An 18,835-nucleotide genomic window follows, 5' to 3' on the forward strand; every position below is an offset into this window, starting at 1 on the left:
GATGACAAAGGCCGCGCGCGAGCAGCGCGCTTCCTTCTTAATTGCGTGCAGCGTTGCGGAAGCAACAGGTCTGACATGTGCGTGTGCCGTCGGTGTCTGAGACGCGTTCGAACAGGTCGCTGAATCACCCGGCTGCGGGTCTCCTCTTCCTAAAGAAACTGTCGCTAAAGTCTAGAATGTGACTGTATCTGCAGAGATCAGCCTGGTCTGGAGGCGGATTGGAGAGATGAGATTGTTACGCTCCGACTGAGGTCTCATGAGACTTTGCTCGGAGTGCCACGGTCTTTTCTGCCTGACTCTAAACGCGCTTGCTTCTTGCTCTTCAAACAGCTATAGTAGCACCTTTTCTGTAAAGCGTCTGTATAGATAACTTTCAAGCTATAGAAATTCGCCCTAAAAAATGCTCGCCACATGCAACGCAGCTCCTTTTTATAGTAGCCAAAAAAAAAATAAAACAGGGTCGCTTATATACACATACGGAGGTTGGCAGCGGGCCACAACGAGGTCATGCTTTGCACAGCACTGAAAGAAAGCCGCGTGCTTCGCACCACAGGTTCATCGATTGGTTCAATAATTACAGAGTGTTTGTTGACGCGATCGGCTCCGTTGCTTTGCAGCTATATATAGACACTCTCTGCTCCCGTATCATATGGTGTGTCACGCCTTTCGGAGAGAGTACAATGTCGTTCTCATTCTCCGGGGATGCCGCTTTCAGTGAAGGTCATGCGTGTGAGCACCCACTGTTTTGTTTTGGCTAAGTGTTCCCAGGATACCACGATTGCCACGCCTCCCTCCATTTATCTACGCATCTATTAATCTACACATCCATTTATACACGCATCTGTGTACACACGAATACGACTGTATACTCGGAATCGTAATTACTGTCTCGCGCAAATGAAACGAGTCACCCGAGCGCGGAAGCATAGACGGTTTGTTGTTCCGTGCTATGAATGCAGCCCTCTTGAAACTGTTCAATTGGTTGGAAAGATCAGTATCATTATTATTGCATACAGACAGGCTTCCCAAGTCAGCATTTTGGTGGGATTATAACAAGACTCTACAAAGGTACAATTATGCAGAAGAATAGCGGGTTGGGCTAGTTGGATATAGTTAATTTTAGAGAAAAAATTCAGCACACACAGACAAAGGACACAGGAAGAGTCGACACTATACATGCGCTTGTATGCCGTCTACTCTTCCTATGTCCTTCGTCCGTATGCACTGAACTTTGGTCGGGGATAGTCCCGCTTGCAGGTTCATGACAATCGGCCGACGCCATTGGCTGAAAGAGGGTCCTTTGACGGGATAAAGCCGCTGCGTTCTTGAGTTGTATCCTGGTGGGTGGAAGCCTCGTGAAGGGTAGTTAGGTTAGGAAGGTTTGTGGTAGGTGGCGCTTCTGGCAGGTGGACGTGCGCTTCGTTCGTCGAATCCTCCCTCGCCGAGACTTCGCACAGACGACGGCATTTTCACCATGTGCATCTGGTGCTGCTGTCGCAGTTCGTTAAAAACACAGCATTTGTTCGCTCATTCGTTGAGGGCAATCGCTTTCTGGACGTTGATAAAGCGTTTCCACCTCTATACTGCTTCGATTTCTATATTTGCCCACGTCTGGTTAGCTTGAAACAATCATTAAGCACTGGGGGACACATTGAGAACACTCCCTATACTTTGACTGCCGAGATACTTCGGCGCCAAGCGAAGTTGAGTTCTATAGTGACCGGCACCGACAGAAAAAGAAATTAATTTGTTCCAGGTGAATAACTTTCTATGACGCGGTGCCGAAAGCAATAAAAAAGACAATGCGAAACACTGGAAACATACACTGTGTGATCATTAATTTGGTCTGCTGCACTCTTAGCCGTAATTAACGATGCGGTTAGCAGAAGAAGCACACCGCGGCGGCGACGAATGAAAGACAGAGGAACACGCTTCTGTTCTCAATTTGAGTAAGTTCGTTCCATTCCTACAGGTCGGTTTCGGACTGCGTTTGGCTGAGGTGACGTCTGCTTGCCCACCCATGTAGCCTTTTTTTCTGATGTTAAAGGGCAACTGAAGAGTTTTTTGAATTCGATTATTTTAGTTGAGCCGTATGCTTGAAACTTGCAGGTAAAGCATGCGAAATCTTTTTGCGCTACGATTTGAAATGGTGATGTAATCGCAGATTAAAGGGACATTGGTTTTCGGGCTTCTCTGCAGTGCACAGTGACAGGCAGAGGCCCCAGTGATGACGTCACGTGCGGCGGCGCTAAGTTTCCAGCGAAGAAACGGTTGTTTCAAGGATGAAAAAGAATGCCATCGAAGGTGAAGCTCATGAAGCATTGTTTGGCGGCATCGGAAGGCGCATGGCGGCATGTAGACAAAGGCAGTGGACATTTGAAATGTAGAAAGTTATGACGTCACCGCGAGTTTGCCCGCATTTCTCCAACGCAGTGAGGAGAAGCCCGAAAATCGTCGTGGTTTTAATCGGGGATTGTGTCGCCATTTTAAATGCTAGCGCGAAACTACTTTGCACGCATTACCAAGAAGCTTCATAGATTCGAATTCTAGAATAACATCGAATTGTCAAGAAACCACTTCACCCTCCCTTTAAGAGATCGCGCTCATTTAGGTCAGCTATTCAACAATATATATATATAGGATAAACAATAGGATAAATAAGAAGATGCGTCTGATGATTTGCAAAGACGAAGACGAGGTGGGTGCTCTCGCGAGTTTTTGCCAGCGCTACGCTAGTGTGTACTTCGCCGACCTGATCCCGGATCGCCCCAGTACCTCGTAATAAACCCCCCGTATATATATATATATATATATATATATATATATATATATATATATATATATATATATAGCCAAGTGCAGCTTTCGCTACAAAAAGCAAGAATAATTTGGCCACGCGGGGTGTAGGCTATAGCATAGTGATTTTCTAAAGCGGATGGGCACCTAGCGTGAAGCTTCATTTAAAATTAATTTCGTAATGCCGATTTGTAATACGCTGCCATGCATATGCTATTATCCGCAACCGAAAACTTGGGCGCCAGAGGACAGCTTACTCCGTATTTACCGCTTTCTGTTTAGAGTGTATACCACTTCCTAAGTCTGGTCCTCCATCCCGGTATTCCTGACCCGGCGTTGCCCCAACCGGACGACCGACCAGCTCTGGTGCGCCACACATGTGGCGCTTAGTACGAGCGCAAAATATAAAGTGGTAACAAGCGCATATGGGTATTTTTGTGCTTCATGATACACGAGGAGCAACTATCGTGCACTCATGTAATGAATGTCAGTGCTAGTAATGTGCATGAACCACGCTCGAGCAACGGAGGTTATGAGTATAATGTTTCGTCATATATCCGCACTGCGCTGGGCGTCTCTGACGCAAGAGCGCGCTCGACGTGCTCGTGATGAGGCTCATCAAATCAACCCACGTTTTCGGCAAAGAAGCGCCCACAGAGGTAAAACAGTATACAGGCCTGCCGCGTAATGGGTGATCAGGGCAGGAGAGAAACCATACCGGGCTTCTTTTATTTATTTATTTTTTCCCGAAACGAAGGCGGCGGAAATGACAGCAGCGTGCGCACTCAGTATACGCGCGCCCAGAGGCGCTGCTAATGAGCAGTTATATATTTGCCCCGCAGCGCGAATGACCTTCAACTAGAGCAAACATCTGCGGTTAGGACAGCGAACCATGGAGCTGCGTTCAGCATGGCAACAGACTCGAACGCAAGAACCGCAGCTCATGCGTCTCGTCTTTTGAGACACGTGCCGTTTGTCTCTTCCATTTGATCTTCGCAGCAGTTCACTATGCCTTTCATGGAGTCGCAAATGAAGACGCATCGATCAATATTGGCACACAGGTATTGCTTCAGGCCACAAAGCAGAATTACATTAACCCGTTAACAAGAGGCATCGCGCGGTGCTCGGAGTATAACGTGTTTGTGAGGCATGCGGGTTCATCTTTTCAGCGAGCGCGTGTCACGGTGTCGTTTCCCAATGACACCCCTCGCATTCTAAGCACCATTACGCCTATATGGGAGCTCTGGTTAAGCCTGGATATACAAGCGAAAAGCTGCAGTTATGCTTTGTTTGACGTCATGGCTGTCGCAGTTCGCGCACAATGCACTGGGAGCACCACGATAGCTGTGTAGATTATGAGCCAACTCCCTCGCTACCACCTCTGGCTGTTCTTTTCTTCCTTCCATGGCGAATGTCTGCGCCTCTTCTACGGCCGCCGCCGCCGCTCACGCGTGCGTTCTCGCAACGCCTTGCGAAAGAACCTTCTCCTCTTGGGATGGCAGCGGAGACCGCGCGGCAGCGGCGCAGGGTAAACCGGTGGCGAGGAGGAGAACGGAGGGGGTGGCGAGGAGGAGGAAGGGCGCGCCGCGGCGGCGCCCGGGGGTGGCTCACGCGAAGCGCGATGTTGACGAGCCTTGAAGCTTTTCGCTTCAAAACGAAGTAAGCTGCCCTCTTAGCGCCCTTCGTTTTGTAAAAGGAAGCGCACTAGAGGTCATCTTAATCCCTTTCTACTCGTTTCTGTTTACAGTGCGTGAACTGCGAGGTTACGCTCTATGGCGCAATGGCCAAATAAGCAAACAGTAATGCATTTGTCAAGAAATTTTGTCGCCACGACGGTATTCTAGCTAGAAGTTAAATTAGGCCAGGATATACATAGCGAAACGTACGTTATGCTCGGCGCCTAACAACCATCGCAACCGGTTGCCATGGTTACGGCGCATGCGCACTATACTGGCTTGCGAAGACTGCCCGAAATGCGCCGCTGACTACCCTAGTTTAGCTTTCGCTACAAAAAGCAAGAAGTTGGCCACGTGGGGTGTAGGCTATAAGATAGTGATTTTCTAAATTGGATGGGCATCTGTGAAGCTACATTTAAAATTCACTTCATATCGCCGATTTGTAATACGTTGCCATGCAACTGCCATTTTCTGGAACCGAAAACCTGGGCTAATGAAACGCAGTTTATGGATGAGCTAACTTTACGCGAACTGCGTTAAGCTTCCAGCTTTCCGGAACACCACTGCAGTGTCTCCCGAGTTCCAACGTCATGGCGGCTTACGTGATCGATGTTCTGCGGCGCGTTGCTTCAGCGCGCTGCCACGTGCAATTCGTTACCTGACTAGTGCGGCCCTAAGGCTTACGTCACAGCCTGCGCTGCTGGTAATTCAATGTCGGATAACAATATCCAGGGGAAATTTTTAACCTTGGTGCAGCTCTTAGTGCAAAAATGCGCATCATCACCTTAGTACGCAGCGAGCTATGGAAAAAAAAATGATAGGTGTAACGTTAAGAGACCGGAAGCGTGCAGAGACAGTGAGGGAACAAACGCGGATTAGTGACATAATAGTCGAAATCAAGAGGAAGAAATGGGCTTGGGCAGGGCATGTAATGCGAGGGCAAGATAACCGCTGGTCCTCAAAGGTAGCAGAGTGGATTCCAAGAGAAGGCAAGCGCCGCGGGGGGCGCCAGAAAGTCAGTTGGGTGGCTGAGATTAAGAAGTTTTGCGGGGATACGGTAGCTGCAATTGGCGAAGGACAGGGTTAATTGGAGAGACATGAGAGAGGCCTTTGCCCTGCAGTGGGCATATCAGGCTGATTGTGATGACAGAAATTTAAATATCGCTGAGTTCTCCTTAACGGTAACCTAACGCGCTTATGTTGATCGAACTTTCTGTGCAGTCCTGCCATGCACTGTAAATAAAGTCGTTATTATGTCACTGTGTGAAATGTCAGTCGATCGAAATTGTATGCGTTGCGCTCATCCTCATGCCACTATGCAGGGCTCCGCAATTACCACAGCATCAAGTGCAAAACTTGCAACATCATATTTGTATTGAGCGCTGGAAATTACGGCAGTGTGTACGATACGATTTCAACAAAGGAAAACGAGAAGGAGATGAAAGCACACAGCACCCGTTGGTAATAACGAGAGAGAAGGAAAGAGTGCGAGAGATGTGACCAGCTCGGTTGCGTGTACCGCTCCTGAGGGGGAGGGGCGTGGCATACTATTCCATCTCCGCATCCCCCCTGTTGCTGTCTGACGTAAACAAGAGACGACAGGCAGCAGTCGGCGCGCCATCTTACGTGTAGGTGGGGAAAGTTGGAGGGGCGGGGGAGGCGAGGGGAGGAGGAGTTGCAGAGTCGGCAAGCGCGCGAGCGCACCTTTTTTCCGCGGAAGAAAAAAAGGGCGGTGGTGGCGAAGCGGCATGAGAACTTTTCACTCACGACCGATTATGCCGGCTAATTAATCTTCCTCCCTAATTCACGGTTTAGCTCGGCACGCGAGGCGACGCGCCGCGTGATAATTACGCATACCGCGAAACTCGATGCCCGCATCGCGAGGCTGCACTCTTCCTCCGTTCTCACTGTTCTTTACCTTCTCTCCCTCTACCTTCTCACTTTTGTTATTTTTCTCTCGTTTTCCGCGCGTCCTACCGAGTGCCGCTCGCTGCGTCCAGTGCTCCTCCCCCAATTTTCTCCGTCTCCCCCCCCCCCCCCCCCCCCCCCCCTCCCCTTACCTCCAACACCGTCTCACAGCCGTGCCTTCCTTCACTCGCGCGTACGAGCAAACCTCGCCTATGCCGTAGCTAGCTTGCTTTGTCGAACGGTGTGTAATTGCAGCCTTGTTCTGGGGGCCGCGGACCCAACTTTTGAGAACCGAAAGGGAGTGCTCCAGGGAACCCCTAACTGGAGCAACAGGTCCAGCACGAAAAACAATAAGAGCAATAACTACGGGTCGAGCAGTTCGCGTTAAATGCATACTTCGATCGCGGCCCTTGGCGGCCGGCCCTCATTTCAGGCAGCTCTGAGAATATTAGCCGGAAATGCAAGGGTGCATAATGAGCGTAATTGCACGCTGTAACTAAACCCAGTAGTTAGTTAATTCTGTCGCATGGTTTCTTCGCTTCCTTATAACCTTACTTTATGGCTGTATGGGGTATTTTCGTTCCGGTTTCGAACGTCTATATAGAGCGTTATAGTTAGCGTTATAGTTAGCGAGGGCAACAGGTACCATGCAAGGAATCGGTTTTTGCGATGACCATGAAACAGTATAGAAGCCTGTGATCTGCATTTTCAGTCTTTTAGGCTCTTCTAGTTTCTGCTCTTGGTTCCACAGTGATTTATAGCTGGAAGAATGCCGCACAATCTGCTCCCTGTGTGATGGATCCTGTGCATACCCTAATATACTACGTAATGGAAAGTGTAGAGCGGCGGCGATTCGCTGGTCAACGGATAAGTATGATGAGATGCCTTCAGATCTTGTGAAATGGTGCTACACTCGGGGAACTTTCCCCTTTTCAGGGAATTTAAGGAGTGAAATTCGGCGAAAAGGAAACTTTTTACGGGGTTTCGGAGAAATTTAAGCACCAAAATCTTCGCACTTTTTCCGAATTGATGGAATTTTTCAACTTGATGCAGGGAAGAAGGGTCTCAAACTGGTATTTTCGCGTCTTATCGAGAAAATTTCCGGATGCGGCATGGAACGTGGCTTCACTGATCTCATAGAGGAGTTAGGTAACGGAAGCTCTCAAACCATAGATGAAAGCGTAATAGTCCGAACCTACCCACCTTGAGAGCTGCTACCTTCGTCGCAAAGGTGAATGACTGAATTCCACCATTTCAGTCTGTGCCACGGTTCAAACTTTTCAGACCTCGTTGAAAAGCGGGCGCTTAACAACTACTAAGTAAAACTTCGCGGATAGTTTTCGCTTTTGTATCCTTTATATTTACTCTCTCTGTATAATTTCCTGCTCCGACGAAGCTGGCTGCCGAAGCCGCCCAGTTTTGGCTGCCGAACAAAACGAGACTGATAACATAACCGATCTATAACGAACAACAAAAAACTAAAAAAAAAAACCCGGAATCCGCCCTCCCGGGAAAACGCGAAATGATGGAGCTTGGCTCGCGTGCTCGGCCGCCATATCCCTTCCCACTTTCGCCTCCTTTCGCTCCGTTTTCTCGCATACTTCCCGAGTGCTGTTATTACGGCTTTTGTTTATTTTGTTTTTGTTCCCTTCCCTTATACGCTCGCAGGCACTACAGGCTCCGGCTGCCTTCGAACCTTAATGCGAGCGCCGGGGGTCGGGGCTGGTAGGCGCAGGTCACAGGAAAAGCCAAGCCCCCGCCATCCCCCGCCTTCCTCCCGATGCCGGTAGCTTTCTTTCGTAGTTCGTATTTTTGAATTTCTTTTTCTTTATCACTATCTGCTTTCTCTAAAAACAGCGCAGTACAAGGCAAAACCTAGAGGGCAAGAACAAGCACGGAAGGGGGGGGGGGGGGGGGGGGGGGTTGCCAGGAGTCCGAAGAGGCGAGGAGGAGAAACGGGGAGGAGCAGCGGGTCGGCCTGTCTATAATTTGGAGACGGATGCGCCGGTGTGGCCCATGCGCGTCTGCAGCAGCAGCACAGCGGAATCGGCAGCGGCTATAGCAGTCTTGCACTTTGAGCTCGCCACCAGACGCGGCGTGCGTTTGTTTTCGCTGGTCCGGCTTCCTCCGTTCGCCGCGGTCTTGCATGCGCCTTCACTGTGCAGCCATGCAGGGGAGCGGTGTATTCTCGCGTACACCCGGGCGGCGGCGGGCGTACTGGTGGAGCAGCAGACACGTGTCTGGCGCCAGCCTCGCGCGCTTTGAGGATGCTAGCCGCCTTCTGAAGGGACCCCTTCCTTTACTTTGTTCATCTATCCATTCGTTTAGTTGTTCGACAGCTGGAGTAAGGCCAGGGAAGGCGGGAGCATCGGTGTGCGGAGAGTTTCGGCGGTGTCTGCCTTGCCTCGGGTGTCGAGGTTGCACCCCAGCGAACAGCATGGTTGAGGTATGTCGAGTTTAACGTCCCCAAGGTGCCCGTGGGCTGTGAGAGGCACTGCAGTAGAGAGCTCCGGAGTAATTTCGACCGCCTGTATTCCTTTAACGCGTCCTGACATCGCACAGCACAAGGTGTTTTTTTTTTTTTTTAACCTATAGCTTCACTCTGCTAGGTAAAGCCGGGTATCGCCGTGTGTGCAACATGACTCTGGCAGGTGGTGCACAGAGAGCAACCTGGGAGGCAGGTGGGCCACCTAGTCACGTGACCATGCGGCGTCATCACAGCCTGGCCACGGATAGTTTTTTTAATTTTTTCATTCAACCTGCATTGAATCCCGGCCACCGTGACCGGGATTCCATCCCGCGTCTCTGGACTCTAACAGCCGAACTCCGTAACCGAACGTTTCGCTATTAACTGGCAGCAGGTCAACACTAACACTAACTTCGCGCAAAGCGCCGTACGCACTAAAAGGACAAGTGTCAATGTCACTGTTGCTTGAGCCTCCTGTATTTACTTGTTAGTGCTATGCTACGTGTTCCGCCTCATCTGCCAAGCGTCGTGGCCGTCCGCAAAGGCCACTCGAGGCATCGCGCGTACCCTTCTTTTCCAAATCACCTTTGTCACGTGAGCACTGAGCGACTATGGGACTTTGTCCGGAGGGCGATCGGTAACGAGGGAAAGGCATAATTAGATAGACATTTCTTTCTATAGCCGTTCTTGCCGGCCACATACGCGCTAGTAATCACTGCAAACGCGGTACCGCGTTGCCGCATTCGGAGACAGACAGCCGCGCTACAGCCAAGGACCGTTTTGCGCCTCTATACACCCATCAAAGTTCGTCTTCAACACTCTCCCGCATGTTTCAGGGAGAGCTCCCAGAATGGCGATTGTGTGGTGCATTATCCGAGCTTGGTCAACTAATCTGTCCCCCGCCTTTCACAATAAGGAAAAAAAAAAAAAGGAAAACAACTCTGAGAGTTTAAATTTTCCTTCGCAGTGCGAGTAATAAACCCGCGCGCCCAACTCGCCCACAGAGGTCGATTACGTGACGACTAGTAGCATATCCACATTGCCCACCAGGTAAACGCAACGCTCCATTCTCACTGGACAGAAAGTAATTACGTGACCACAGATGTAGGGGGGGGGGGGGGGGGTCATTTCAACTTGTTATTACCGTATTCGCATGCGACGATCCTAAGCTGGTAACGTTGCCGATGGAAACGAAAACGAAAACAAAACTAAGTGTTCAGGGTGCACAGGTTGCATAGTGGCTTATGATATACACCAGAGCCAAGGGCTGCTCATGGTCTACTTTCCTGCTGCAGGAGCTATCTGTCCCTCGTGGTGCTGTATCAGACTGCAAATCCACAGTAGACAGAGGAGGGAAGACAGAATTCTTAAAGGCATGAGCTTGATTAAGAGCCCGGATGAAAGGTTCAGTTTGCCGACCAACATTTCGACAAGAGGACGTCTTTGAAGAACGATCGACAAGTTTTTCTGAGGAGACGTTGACCAGAGGACAGGCTTTCTTCCCGGCCATTGTTTAAGTGTCTGCTTTTCCGGACTGAAGTTATCAGCAATACACGCACACTTCTTTTTTTTTTTTCAGCCAGTTATATTGTTACCACTTGTACGAATCGCATTGTGAAAAAAACAAAAAACTTATCTCGAAAGAGACAATACTGGCTATCACGGAGACCCCGAACAACGCCCGCCGTTGTCATCGGCTGCAATTCAGCGCCGCCGCGTTCTTCTTATCAGACTTCCGCAACTACTATCCAAGTACAAGCCCGAAATTCGCCGAGAACAAAGCGCCAGATAATTGAAGAGGGTAATTGAAGAGCTTGTTCGCGGGACATAACCGCTGACGCTGCTTCGCGCACGATAACAAGGACACGCGGCGTATTAGCGCGAGATTACGAACGGCCGCTGCTTTGCATACGCGTACTTCCTAGCGGCCCCGTCTCTCCCCTCCTTATCACTGCTCACGCCGACCCCGCAATACGGGGGAAAAAGAACGAAGCATGCCGGACCCACTTTCACCGCATACAGCAGGTGCTCTCGCAGCTGGCCGGCGCAGTAAATAATACAAGAAAGGCATCCGCGCGGCCCCTATACGCAGACGCTTAGGAGAGAGGACAGCCAAACGAGCAAGCCCATCTAAACGAAAGCGACTGAAGCGGACGCGAGTGGCTCGGCGCAGTCATTCCGCCGGTGAATGTCATTCGCCCGCGGGGCACCTCGGAGGGGCCAGGGGAGCTCGCTCGTTAGGATATGCAGATGAGGCGCAGGCAGGCATCGCAGTGTATGGCATGTAGTATAGACAAGCGTCCGCCGCATACACGCTGCAGAATCGGCCCCTGCGCGAGCGGAAAGGAAAGGACCTGGCCGAAGCAGGAGCGGAGGTCCGCGGCGAAGGAGGGGAAACAAAGGCGGGAGAACGAATCGCCCGCAACGCACAACGGAGAAGAGCGCTTCGCCTCGGACAGTTGACTCGGCTGGCAGCTAGCGACGGTCGAAATGATAAAGACCGGGTTGCGTCGGCGGGCCACCAATTTCTTTGTCTCTCACTACACGCGGTTAGGAGAGGGGGAAGGGGGGAGGTTAGTCGGGAGTCTCCGCTTTAGGAGGCCGCAAATCACCCGTGCGCGCTTTGTCTTGTCCTTGCTCCCTTTCTCTACCCCCGCTCTCCCTGTGTACCTCTCCCAAAAGGGGGCGGTCACCGCGGCTCGTCACTCTTTTCATAGCGCCGTTGCGGTCTGCGCGGACGCCGGTTGCGGTCGTTTACACACCCTCTTGTTCTTCGCGCCGACTTGCACGGCCTACTGGTCTGTTGCGCGGTGGTCGTCGTCTTCTCTCCGATCTTTTTATTCAATCTTCACCCCGTCTCTGTACTGTCCCTCGAGACAGGAGTGTGTACGAAGATTCTCGGAGACCCCGTCCCCTTTTTTTTTCTGTTGTCCTTCGCGTATAGACGAAGGAAGGAACCTGTGTTTAAGATCCGTTTGCGAAACTGACATTCGACTCTGCCCACTGCTCTTCATCGCGCTGACTCACAGATCGACCGTGTGTGCACGCGCAGAAACGTGCTCGGCTGCTGTGCGATGCTGTCTCGATGTGGCCGATGCTGCTTCTCGTGATCAGCTCTGCGCCGCCCTTTAATAGGTGGGGGGAACAGGAGACGAGACTAGCGAGCGGAGATTATGCTTCCACTGGCCCTGGACTATATGACGAATCACTGATCCTCTTTCGACGATGATGATTTGATTTCAATGGAGCAAGGGCAGTTGTTTGGCTAAAGAGCGGCTTCGCTAACTTTGTTTGGTCTTCACGCGGTGGGGCGAATGACCCTGTTCTCCTAAGCATTCCACTACAGAGAAACCAAGCATCAAGCGAGAAGAAAGCCTGTACGCGTTAGAAAACCGGTATAGGTATACCTGCCGGCGCTGGAGATAGAATTCCGCACTTCCAGCGTACGAGGCGGATGCTCAGAATCCTATAGTTACCCGTTTCGGTAACTGCTTCTCTTGTAACCTAATTTGGCATAAGGTAGAGTAGTAGTAGCAGTTGTAATGGTCTTTTATTGCAAAACATACAAAAGGAAGGAAAAGATGTAGCCAGCGGCTGAGACTGCTATCTAATATCTTAAGCACCCGAGCTGCGGCCGGCGGAAATAAACGGACAGGGAGAGGATCGCAACTGGGAGCAGTACGGTGGGAAGCGATAGCGAGAAAGGACAGGGCAGAGCTTTATAGATTGTTTACAATATTTACAAAAATATAAAAGAAAAGGCGAACATAGAGTAGCGGTTGAACCGATTCGATTTTACGACCGTGTATAGATCACTGAACTCGGCTACCGGCCCTTTTTTCGTAGTCTCGGCTGCTGACCCAAAAGACGCGGGTTCGATCCCGGCCGTGGCGATCGAATTTCGATGGAGGCGAAATTCTAGAGGCCCATGTACTGTACGATGTCAGTGCACGTTAAAGAGCCCCAGGTGGTCGAAACTTCGGGAGTCCTTCACTATGGCGTCCTTCATAGCCTGAGTCGCTTTGGGACGTTAAACTCCCGAAAACCTAAACCTGATAAACGTGAAATATTGTAAACCGTTCGTTCACGCTTCAGCGAATCGTCATGAATTCTCGTACGCTTGGTTCGAAGCGTCTGCACCTGGAAAGCAGTATTCAATGGTCGCCCAAACTGTTACGCTGAGTCACGTGTGCTGCTGATTCTCCTCCGCTACCAGCTCTCGTTCAGCCGTCGACTCTCTCCCGCTATTATTATTTGTCCGGAGAGAGCTGGTGGAGCTGCTGACAGCGGTGGACGATTGCCTCCTACACAATATGCATTAAAAAAAAAAGGTAACAAATACATGTAAACAGTAACATGCTCGTTGAAACCATGCCACTGCGCTGTGGGCTATTCGTCGCAATCCGTTGGCCTCGCCTCTAAAAAAAAAAAAAAAAAGAATAGGATAACTGTGACGTCACTATAGCACCTGACTGAGGAAACGAGCCGCTGCTGGAGAAGTGGCGTGTTCTAACGCGTCAAATACCACGTATTCGTCACCTCGACGAGCTGCGTGGGAACGGAAAGGGGGACAACCGATCCTAGAGGGGGGGGGGGGGGGGGGGGGGGCAGGAGCCGACAACAACGCGCAGCGCATGCGCGGTTCCGAGCAAGGGCAAACACCTGTAAGAGCGGACGTGACTCACCTCGACCGAAGACGGTGGCGCGGCGGCGATTCGATCCGACGGAGGCGCAGCCGAATAAAATAACTGCGAAGACATCTTCGCGAGAAGGCACGCGGCTTGTGTATTGTTTCCCCGGTTGAAACCGAGACGGTGCGGACGGATGCATGACCGCTGTTCATCCGCGGTCATGTCTTTCCCTCGCTCTAAAAGTCTCAGGCCGCACAGAGCTGCAAGTTCTGGTCTCCATGGGGTAAAAGGCACCTTGTTCCTTTAATGCCGATTCCAAACAACATATACATTGAAGTTGAGTTGGAATCGATATCCAAGTGGAATCTGCAACAAATCTAAACTGCAGAAAAACAGGTACGCTTATCTGGAACTTGCGTTGAGTAGGGCGACCGCTCTTTTCCAATCAAGCAATAACCAAGCAGAGCGATTTAAGAAGGCAGATATAGACAACAGAGATCTGACTTCTCTGCATTGCTTTCCAATCAGTGCCAGCACTAGCAGGCCATCGAGTCTAGAGTCGTCTAGATTCGTCATGTTTATATTTGTACGCACCATTCGCAATAAAAAAAAAAAATGGCCGCACAGACCCCAGGGCCCGGGTCGGAATGCAGAGAGCTTTACTCCTAGCTTCCACGGCGTTCACAAAAGACCCGATAGTGCGGTGCTGAGCTGAACCGTGAGCTGCTCATCCGTAATCTGTGCAGGGTCCCACGGAGCAATCTTGGCGTGCACGCGAGAATATTTGCTCGCCGCGACGACGTCAGATAGTGTGCACGCTCCTGCAAAGCGCACGTAGCGTGCATTCCACAGGTTCACCGTAAAACCACGCAAACTTTCCGCTGGCCCGCCTAACGTGCCTGTGAACGAAGGAAGGCAAGGGAGACGGCGCACATTTGTTTGGTGCCTCTGACCTGACAGCTGAAGCAAATCGGTAAAGGCATGCATAAACGAGAAGAGTGCATCGAGGGAGCGCTGGGTACAAAGCATTATGGACTTTATGCAGGTCCCAAAAAGTAAAGTGCAGTCTGAGACGCTTCTTTCAGAGTGAAGCAACTTCGAAACGGGTGATGGTAATTAATTAAAACTTATGCAGCCCTTATTAAATCGTACGCTCTCCGAAGGAAGTAGCAATTCGACGCCATTCAAAATAGCGTAAGCGGGGAAGAATTGCGCATTAGGCATCTTGGTTCCGAAGGCAATGAAGACATAGTATTTGATTTCGTTATCAGTTATTGAAAAAAGCACCTTTCGCGGATCAATTCGTTATCCCCAAATGCAAATATTTGCGGCGTTTAGTCGAGGAATAACTTCTGCGGCAAAACATTGTTTTTTCAATAGTTTAAGATGCAGCATGCCTTTCGTGCAAAAGGCGGCGGTTCCTCCATCGACTGCACCAGCGTGCTTTGGTAACACTTGATATTACAAAACGATCTGCCCGGGAAGCTTCAGTAGTCGTAATAGAAAAAAAAATGAAAGAAATAAGTAGCTTGACATTCGTTCATTTGCCGCGAATCTCCACTTCACAATGTTGTTTATGATACTTCGTTAGCTATCATTTTTCACTTCATAATAACCTCTCTTAACTTGGCTTCGGATAAAAATAGACAGCAGTGGTCGGTTAATTGAAAAAATGAGTATTTACACAGAATGCTCGGTCTCATGACAAGCCCGCGTCTCCGTTGTAGCCCGAGGCGTACCATGTAGGTTTCTTGAGATACGACGTACATACACAGTGCTGCCTGCATTCCGTGCTTTGCTGTTGGAATCCGCGCTCCCGTAATCCTCATACCTGTGCCACTTCGGCGAAGCCATTGGCAGCGCAGTCAGTGTGTACCGAGGCCCCGACTTCGCTGAAGCCTGCAGGTGGACTTACCTGCAAAGACAAATAAAAAAACAACAAATATGAAACATGTGCACGCGCGCAAAATGGACGCAGAATTATTCCGCTTTGACAGCGAGGGCTACAACGAGACAATAAGTACCAAAAGCATGCGCATTTATGTTCACAAAACTCTTTTCTGCCTACAAAGATTTGAGAAGAAGAAAAAAAAAAGGTGGTAGGGTTTTAACGCAGTTAATCCGAGTAGACGTGCGAAAGCATGTGTTCGGCCTGGTTGGCTCATGGTTTGCTTTGCTGGGTCGTCAGATCACGTCTGACGATGATATCAGACCCAGGCTAATCTCTGATCGAGGTTAAGCTAATCCAATCTGCTCGCGCCGCAGATGGTAGTTGATGAAGACGACGATGTGCAGTGCACAACGCGAGAGTGTGCTGCAGTTTAAACACGAGGCGTGATCGTCTGCGCCGAAAGCGTTTAGTGCCCTCGTGCAGTGACCAAGTGATCTGTCCGCGCCGCCGCGAGTTCGAAACCCAGTCGCGGCAATATTTATTTCTGCATGAACGGTTGCTATGCTACGCTTCGCCAATGTTACCTTCAAGATCAAGCTTCACACAGACTTGGTGAGCGGGAAAGCACTAGAGAAACAAAGCAGCGCTCTTTAGGTTTCGTTCAAACGAAGTTTTCATCAACGTTAATGGAACTAAACTAAGTTTAGTTCCATTAACATTGGTTTTCATTGCGTTAAGCGAAAACACTACTTTTGCGTTGTAATGACCTCCGTGCGAGGCATCCTTCGCATTCCATATATACATGCAGGATAGTGTAGACGAGCCAGCAGGCTGTCAGTTGTGGACGTTTGCAGAAATCAGGGTGCCAGGGGAAGCAGAACGCGCAAAACTGCAAAAATTTACGTTCGCAAATTCTTTCTCGTTGAAAAATGTTTTTGTCCAGAATTGTTGGGAATGCGTACTGTACGTGGCAGGTACCACAATCCTGATTCAATCATGACCCCGTGTGACCAGAAAGTGATATTTAAGTCCATAGATCTTAAGAATTTTCAGCAGCAAATCGCAAACGCTCTCCCATGTGTTCGGCTTCTGGCGAGAAAAAGAGGAGGAGAGGCAAAGAAAGAAGGAAAGATGAGGACGGAGCTGGAAAGAGGGTGGTGGAAGAAGGGGTTTGTTTACCGTGCTCAGCGCTGCTGCTTGTCGCAACCACTCACACCGACGCCCATGCAAGCGTGGAGCGTACACGACCCTCGGCGGCGCCTCGCGGAAATATACACACGCCGACAGCGTCACCGCCGCCTCTTCTCCGAAGGGCAACACGCTGAATGCGCGCCCGTACCCGCCCTCAGGAACAAGGAGAACGCATGCTCGGGGCGCATATAACACCGGGCGGCGAGAGCGCGCCCCGCTCGAGGCATTCGCGGCACGTCGATATATCGCCGTGGAAAAATGCGGTGCGGGATTGAAGGTCCCGGCGGAAACCCTGGCTGGCTGCTTGCTTGCTTTGCTTGCTTGCTTAGTGGCTTGGCGCTGCTCCCGCTACGAGGCCCTGCAAGTCGCGGTCTGGCCGCGCTGTCTCACGAGACACGCCACCGTGCGGGTTCTGCCTCCGTCGCCCCATTTGTTTGCGCGAGCGTCTAGGCATTTCCACGGAGTCGTGCATCAAGTGCGTTGCGTGGGTGGAGTGCGCGCGTGTGTGTAGTGTAGTGCGTGTTGTACACGGTGCTTTCCTCTGACAGGTTTACGTCGTTGTTCTTTTATAGCGTTTTCTATCTTCACGCACGCACAGGTACATCGCGCGTGAATCAGGGCCAGAAACTTGTCGAGTCGCGGTGTGCGACTCCATTTTTCAACGCAGCAGCGTAAGCAGGGGACGGAGATGTGAGAATACGAAAAAACAAAAACAAAAAACGCGGACGAACACTGATCAGTGCAGCCCGAGGTAGGAGGGAGGTACGCAGCTCCTCGGTATCTCCGGAGTTTATTGTCAGCTATATAAACATGCAGCAACGACGACAGGGATGGCATCAGCGACAACGACAAAATGATGGAAACGAATGCCCGGGCTCTGGCCCGCAACTATGCAACTTATAATGCGAGGCAACGCTGTGTAAACACACACCGCCGCGAAGCAGCTACTCTGATTGCCTTCTCGCGCCTTCTGTAAAGTGCCTGCTTCTTTTCGATAGCTTAGTGCTTTCCTGTGATCCCGCGGTATGTAGAGTCTTTCTTCACGCATATTTATGGGACTCCGATTAAATTCACTCCCGACGCAAACCGAGCGGTACCGGTGGCGACACCGAACCCCGTTCCCCTCCCCATTTCCTCCTCTTTTTTTTTCCCGCTCCCTTCCTCTTTCCTTCCATTTTACTCAGTCAAAGTAACAAGAAAAAAAAAAGAGCTCAGGACCGGGCTCGCGGTTGGAAAGTGGCCTGCTCCATTATTGGAAGAAGCTCTCTGGAGAGAGTGAAATCGGTGCATACGTGGGCGTTTTGTTCGAGCAGGGATTATTGCGCAAGCTTTTATTGCATCTCCGAAATTGCATATTTCCAATGTCGTGGTTGACGCAATTTGCCGACGTCTCGGATTGAGTGAAATATATGGGCATTATGATTGCGCACTGCGTATGGCCTATAGGAGGGCAGGTGACTGCAGAAATGACTTTTTTTTTCAGCTTCTGGCTGCACAAGCTTAGAAAGAAAGCGAATACTTATAAGCAGGAGTTGGACGATAAAAATACGCCGAATTCGTTTTCTTTCTGTCATTCGGTTTTAACCGAGAAAGGCCAGTATTTCTGGCGTGCATGTTACAACTAACTGGCTATTCAGTACCAGTTACAGTAGGCCACAGCAGAAAATTAAAGAAGTGTTGGAACCAGAAATGCAGTGAGACAAGATCTTTTAGGAATTTATTACAGTAATCACAGTACGGTAAGGAGGCTTTAATCCGCGAACTCAACACACGCCATTGCAAATAATAGGGTGGTTGAACAATTTAGCTAAGCGCTACAGGCTACCGCAGCGCCATCTGCTAAGACTTATCACCGACTTGGGGCCGTCCCTTCGTTAAGTAGGTTTTAGAGCGTTAGCTATGACACTCGCATTACTCAAGGTAGCGTTAGTGTGAAACACAAGGTCCTTAAAGTGAGACCAGTGGGTGGTACCATTGATACGCAGATTGTGAACCACCTGACTGGCGTAGAATGTACGGAGTGATATCAAACGATTCAGCGCGTTACGGAGCACAAGATTACTAGCCGAATCAAAGCGTAGCATATCACAGGGATCCGCATCGACGACCTTTGGTACCCCAAACCGCGGCTTCTTGAAACTTCAAACGTCAATTACTGCCAAACTAACTGACGTAGGACATCCGAAGTGGTGTCAAACGATTTGTCTTCTTGCGCTGTATGCGTTGGCATCAAACAAAGTAGATATCCGGATATTAAAAGAAATTTGCACCGGAT

At 50.2% G+C, this 18,835-nt stretch overlaps 2 protein-coding genes across 2 annotated transcripts in view; both read right to left on the reverse strand.

Annotated features, from left to right (window-relative positions):
- LOC149370972 (uncharacterized) overlaps positions 1 to 18,835 on the reverse strand; it is a 422,419-nt gene that overhangs the window by 172,319 nt on the left and 231,265 nt on the right. The window lies entirely within an intron of this gene.
- Positions 15,304 to 18,835, reverse strand: part of LOC149370973 (uncharacterized) — a 210,493-nt gene continuing 206,961 nt past the window's right edge. Inside the window, exon 2 of the mRNA XM_089567864.1 lies at positions 15,304 to 15,393. Coding sequence (XP_089423990.1) covers positions 15,304 to 15,393 — 90 coding nt within the window. The remainder of the gene's footprint in view (positions 15,394 to 18,835) is intronic.

Source organism: Amblyomma mixtum, chromosome 1, assembly GCF_055824585.1.
Source record: "Amblyomma mixtum isolate Tamu chromosome 1, ASM5582458v1, whole genome shotgun sequence".
NCBI lineage: Eukaryota > Metazoa > Arthropoda > Arachnida > Ixodida > Ixodidae > Amblyomma > Amblyomma mixtum.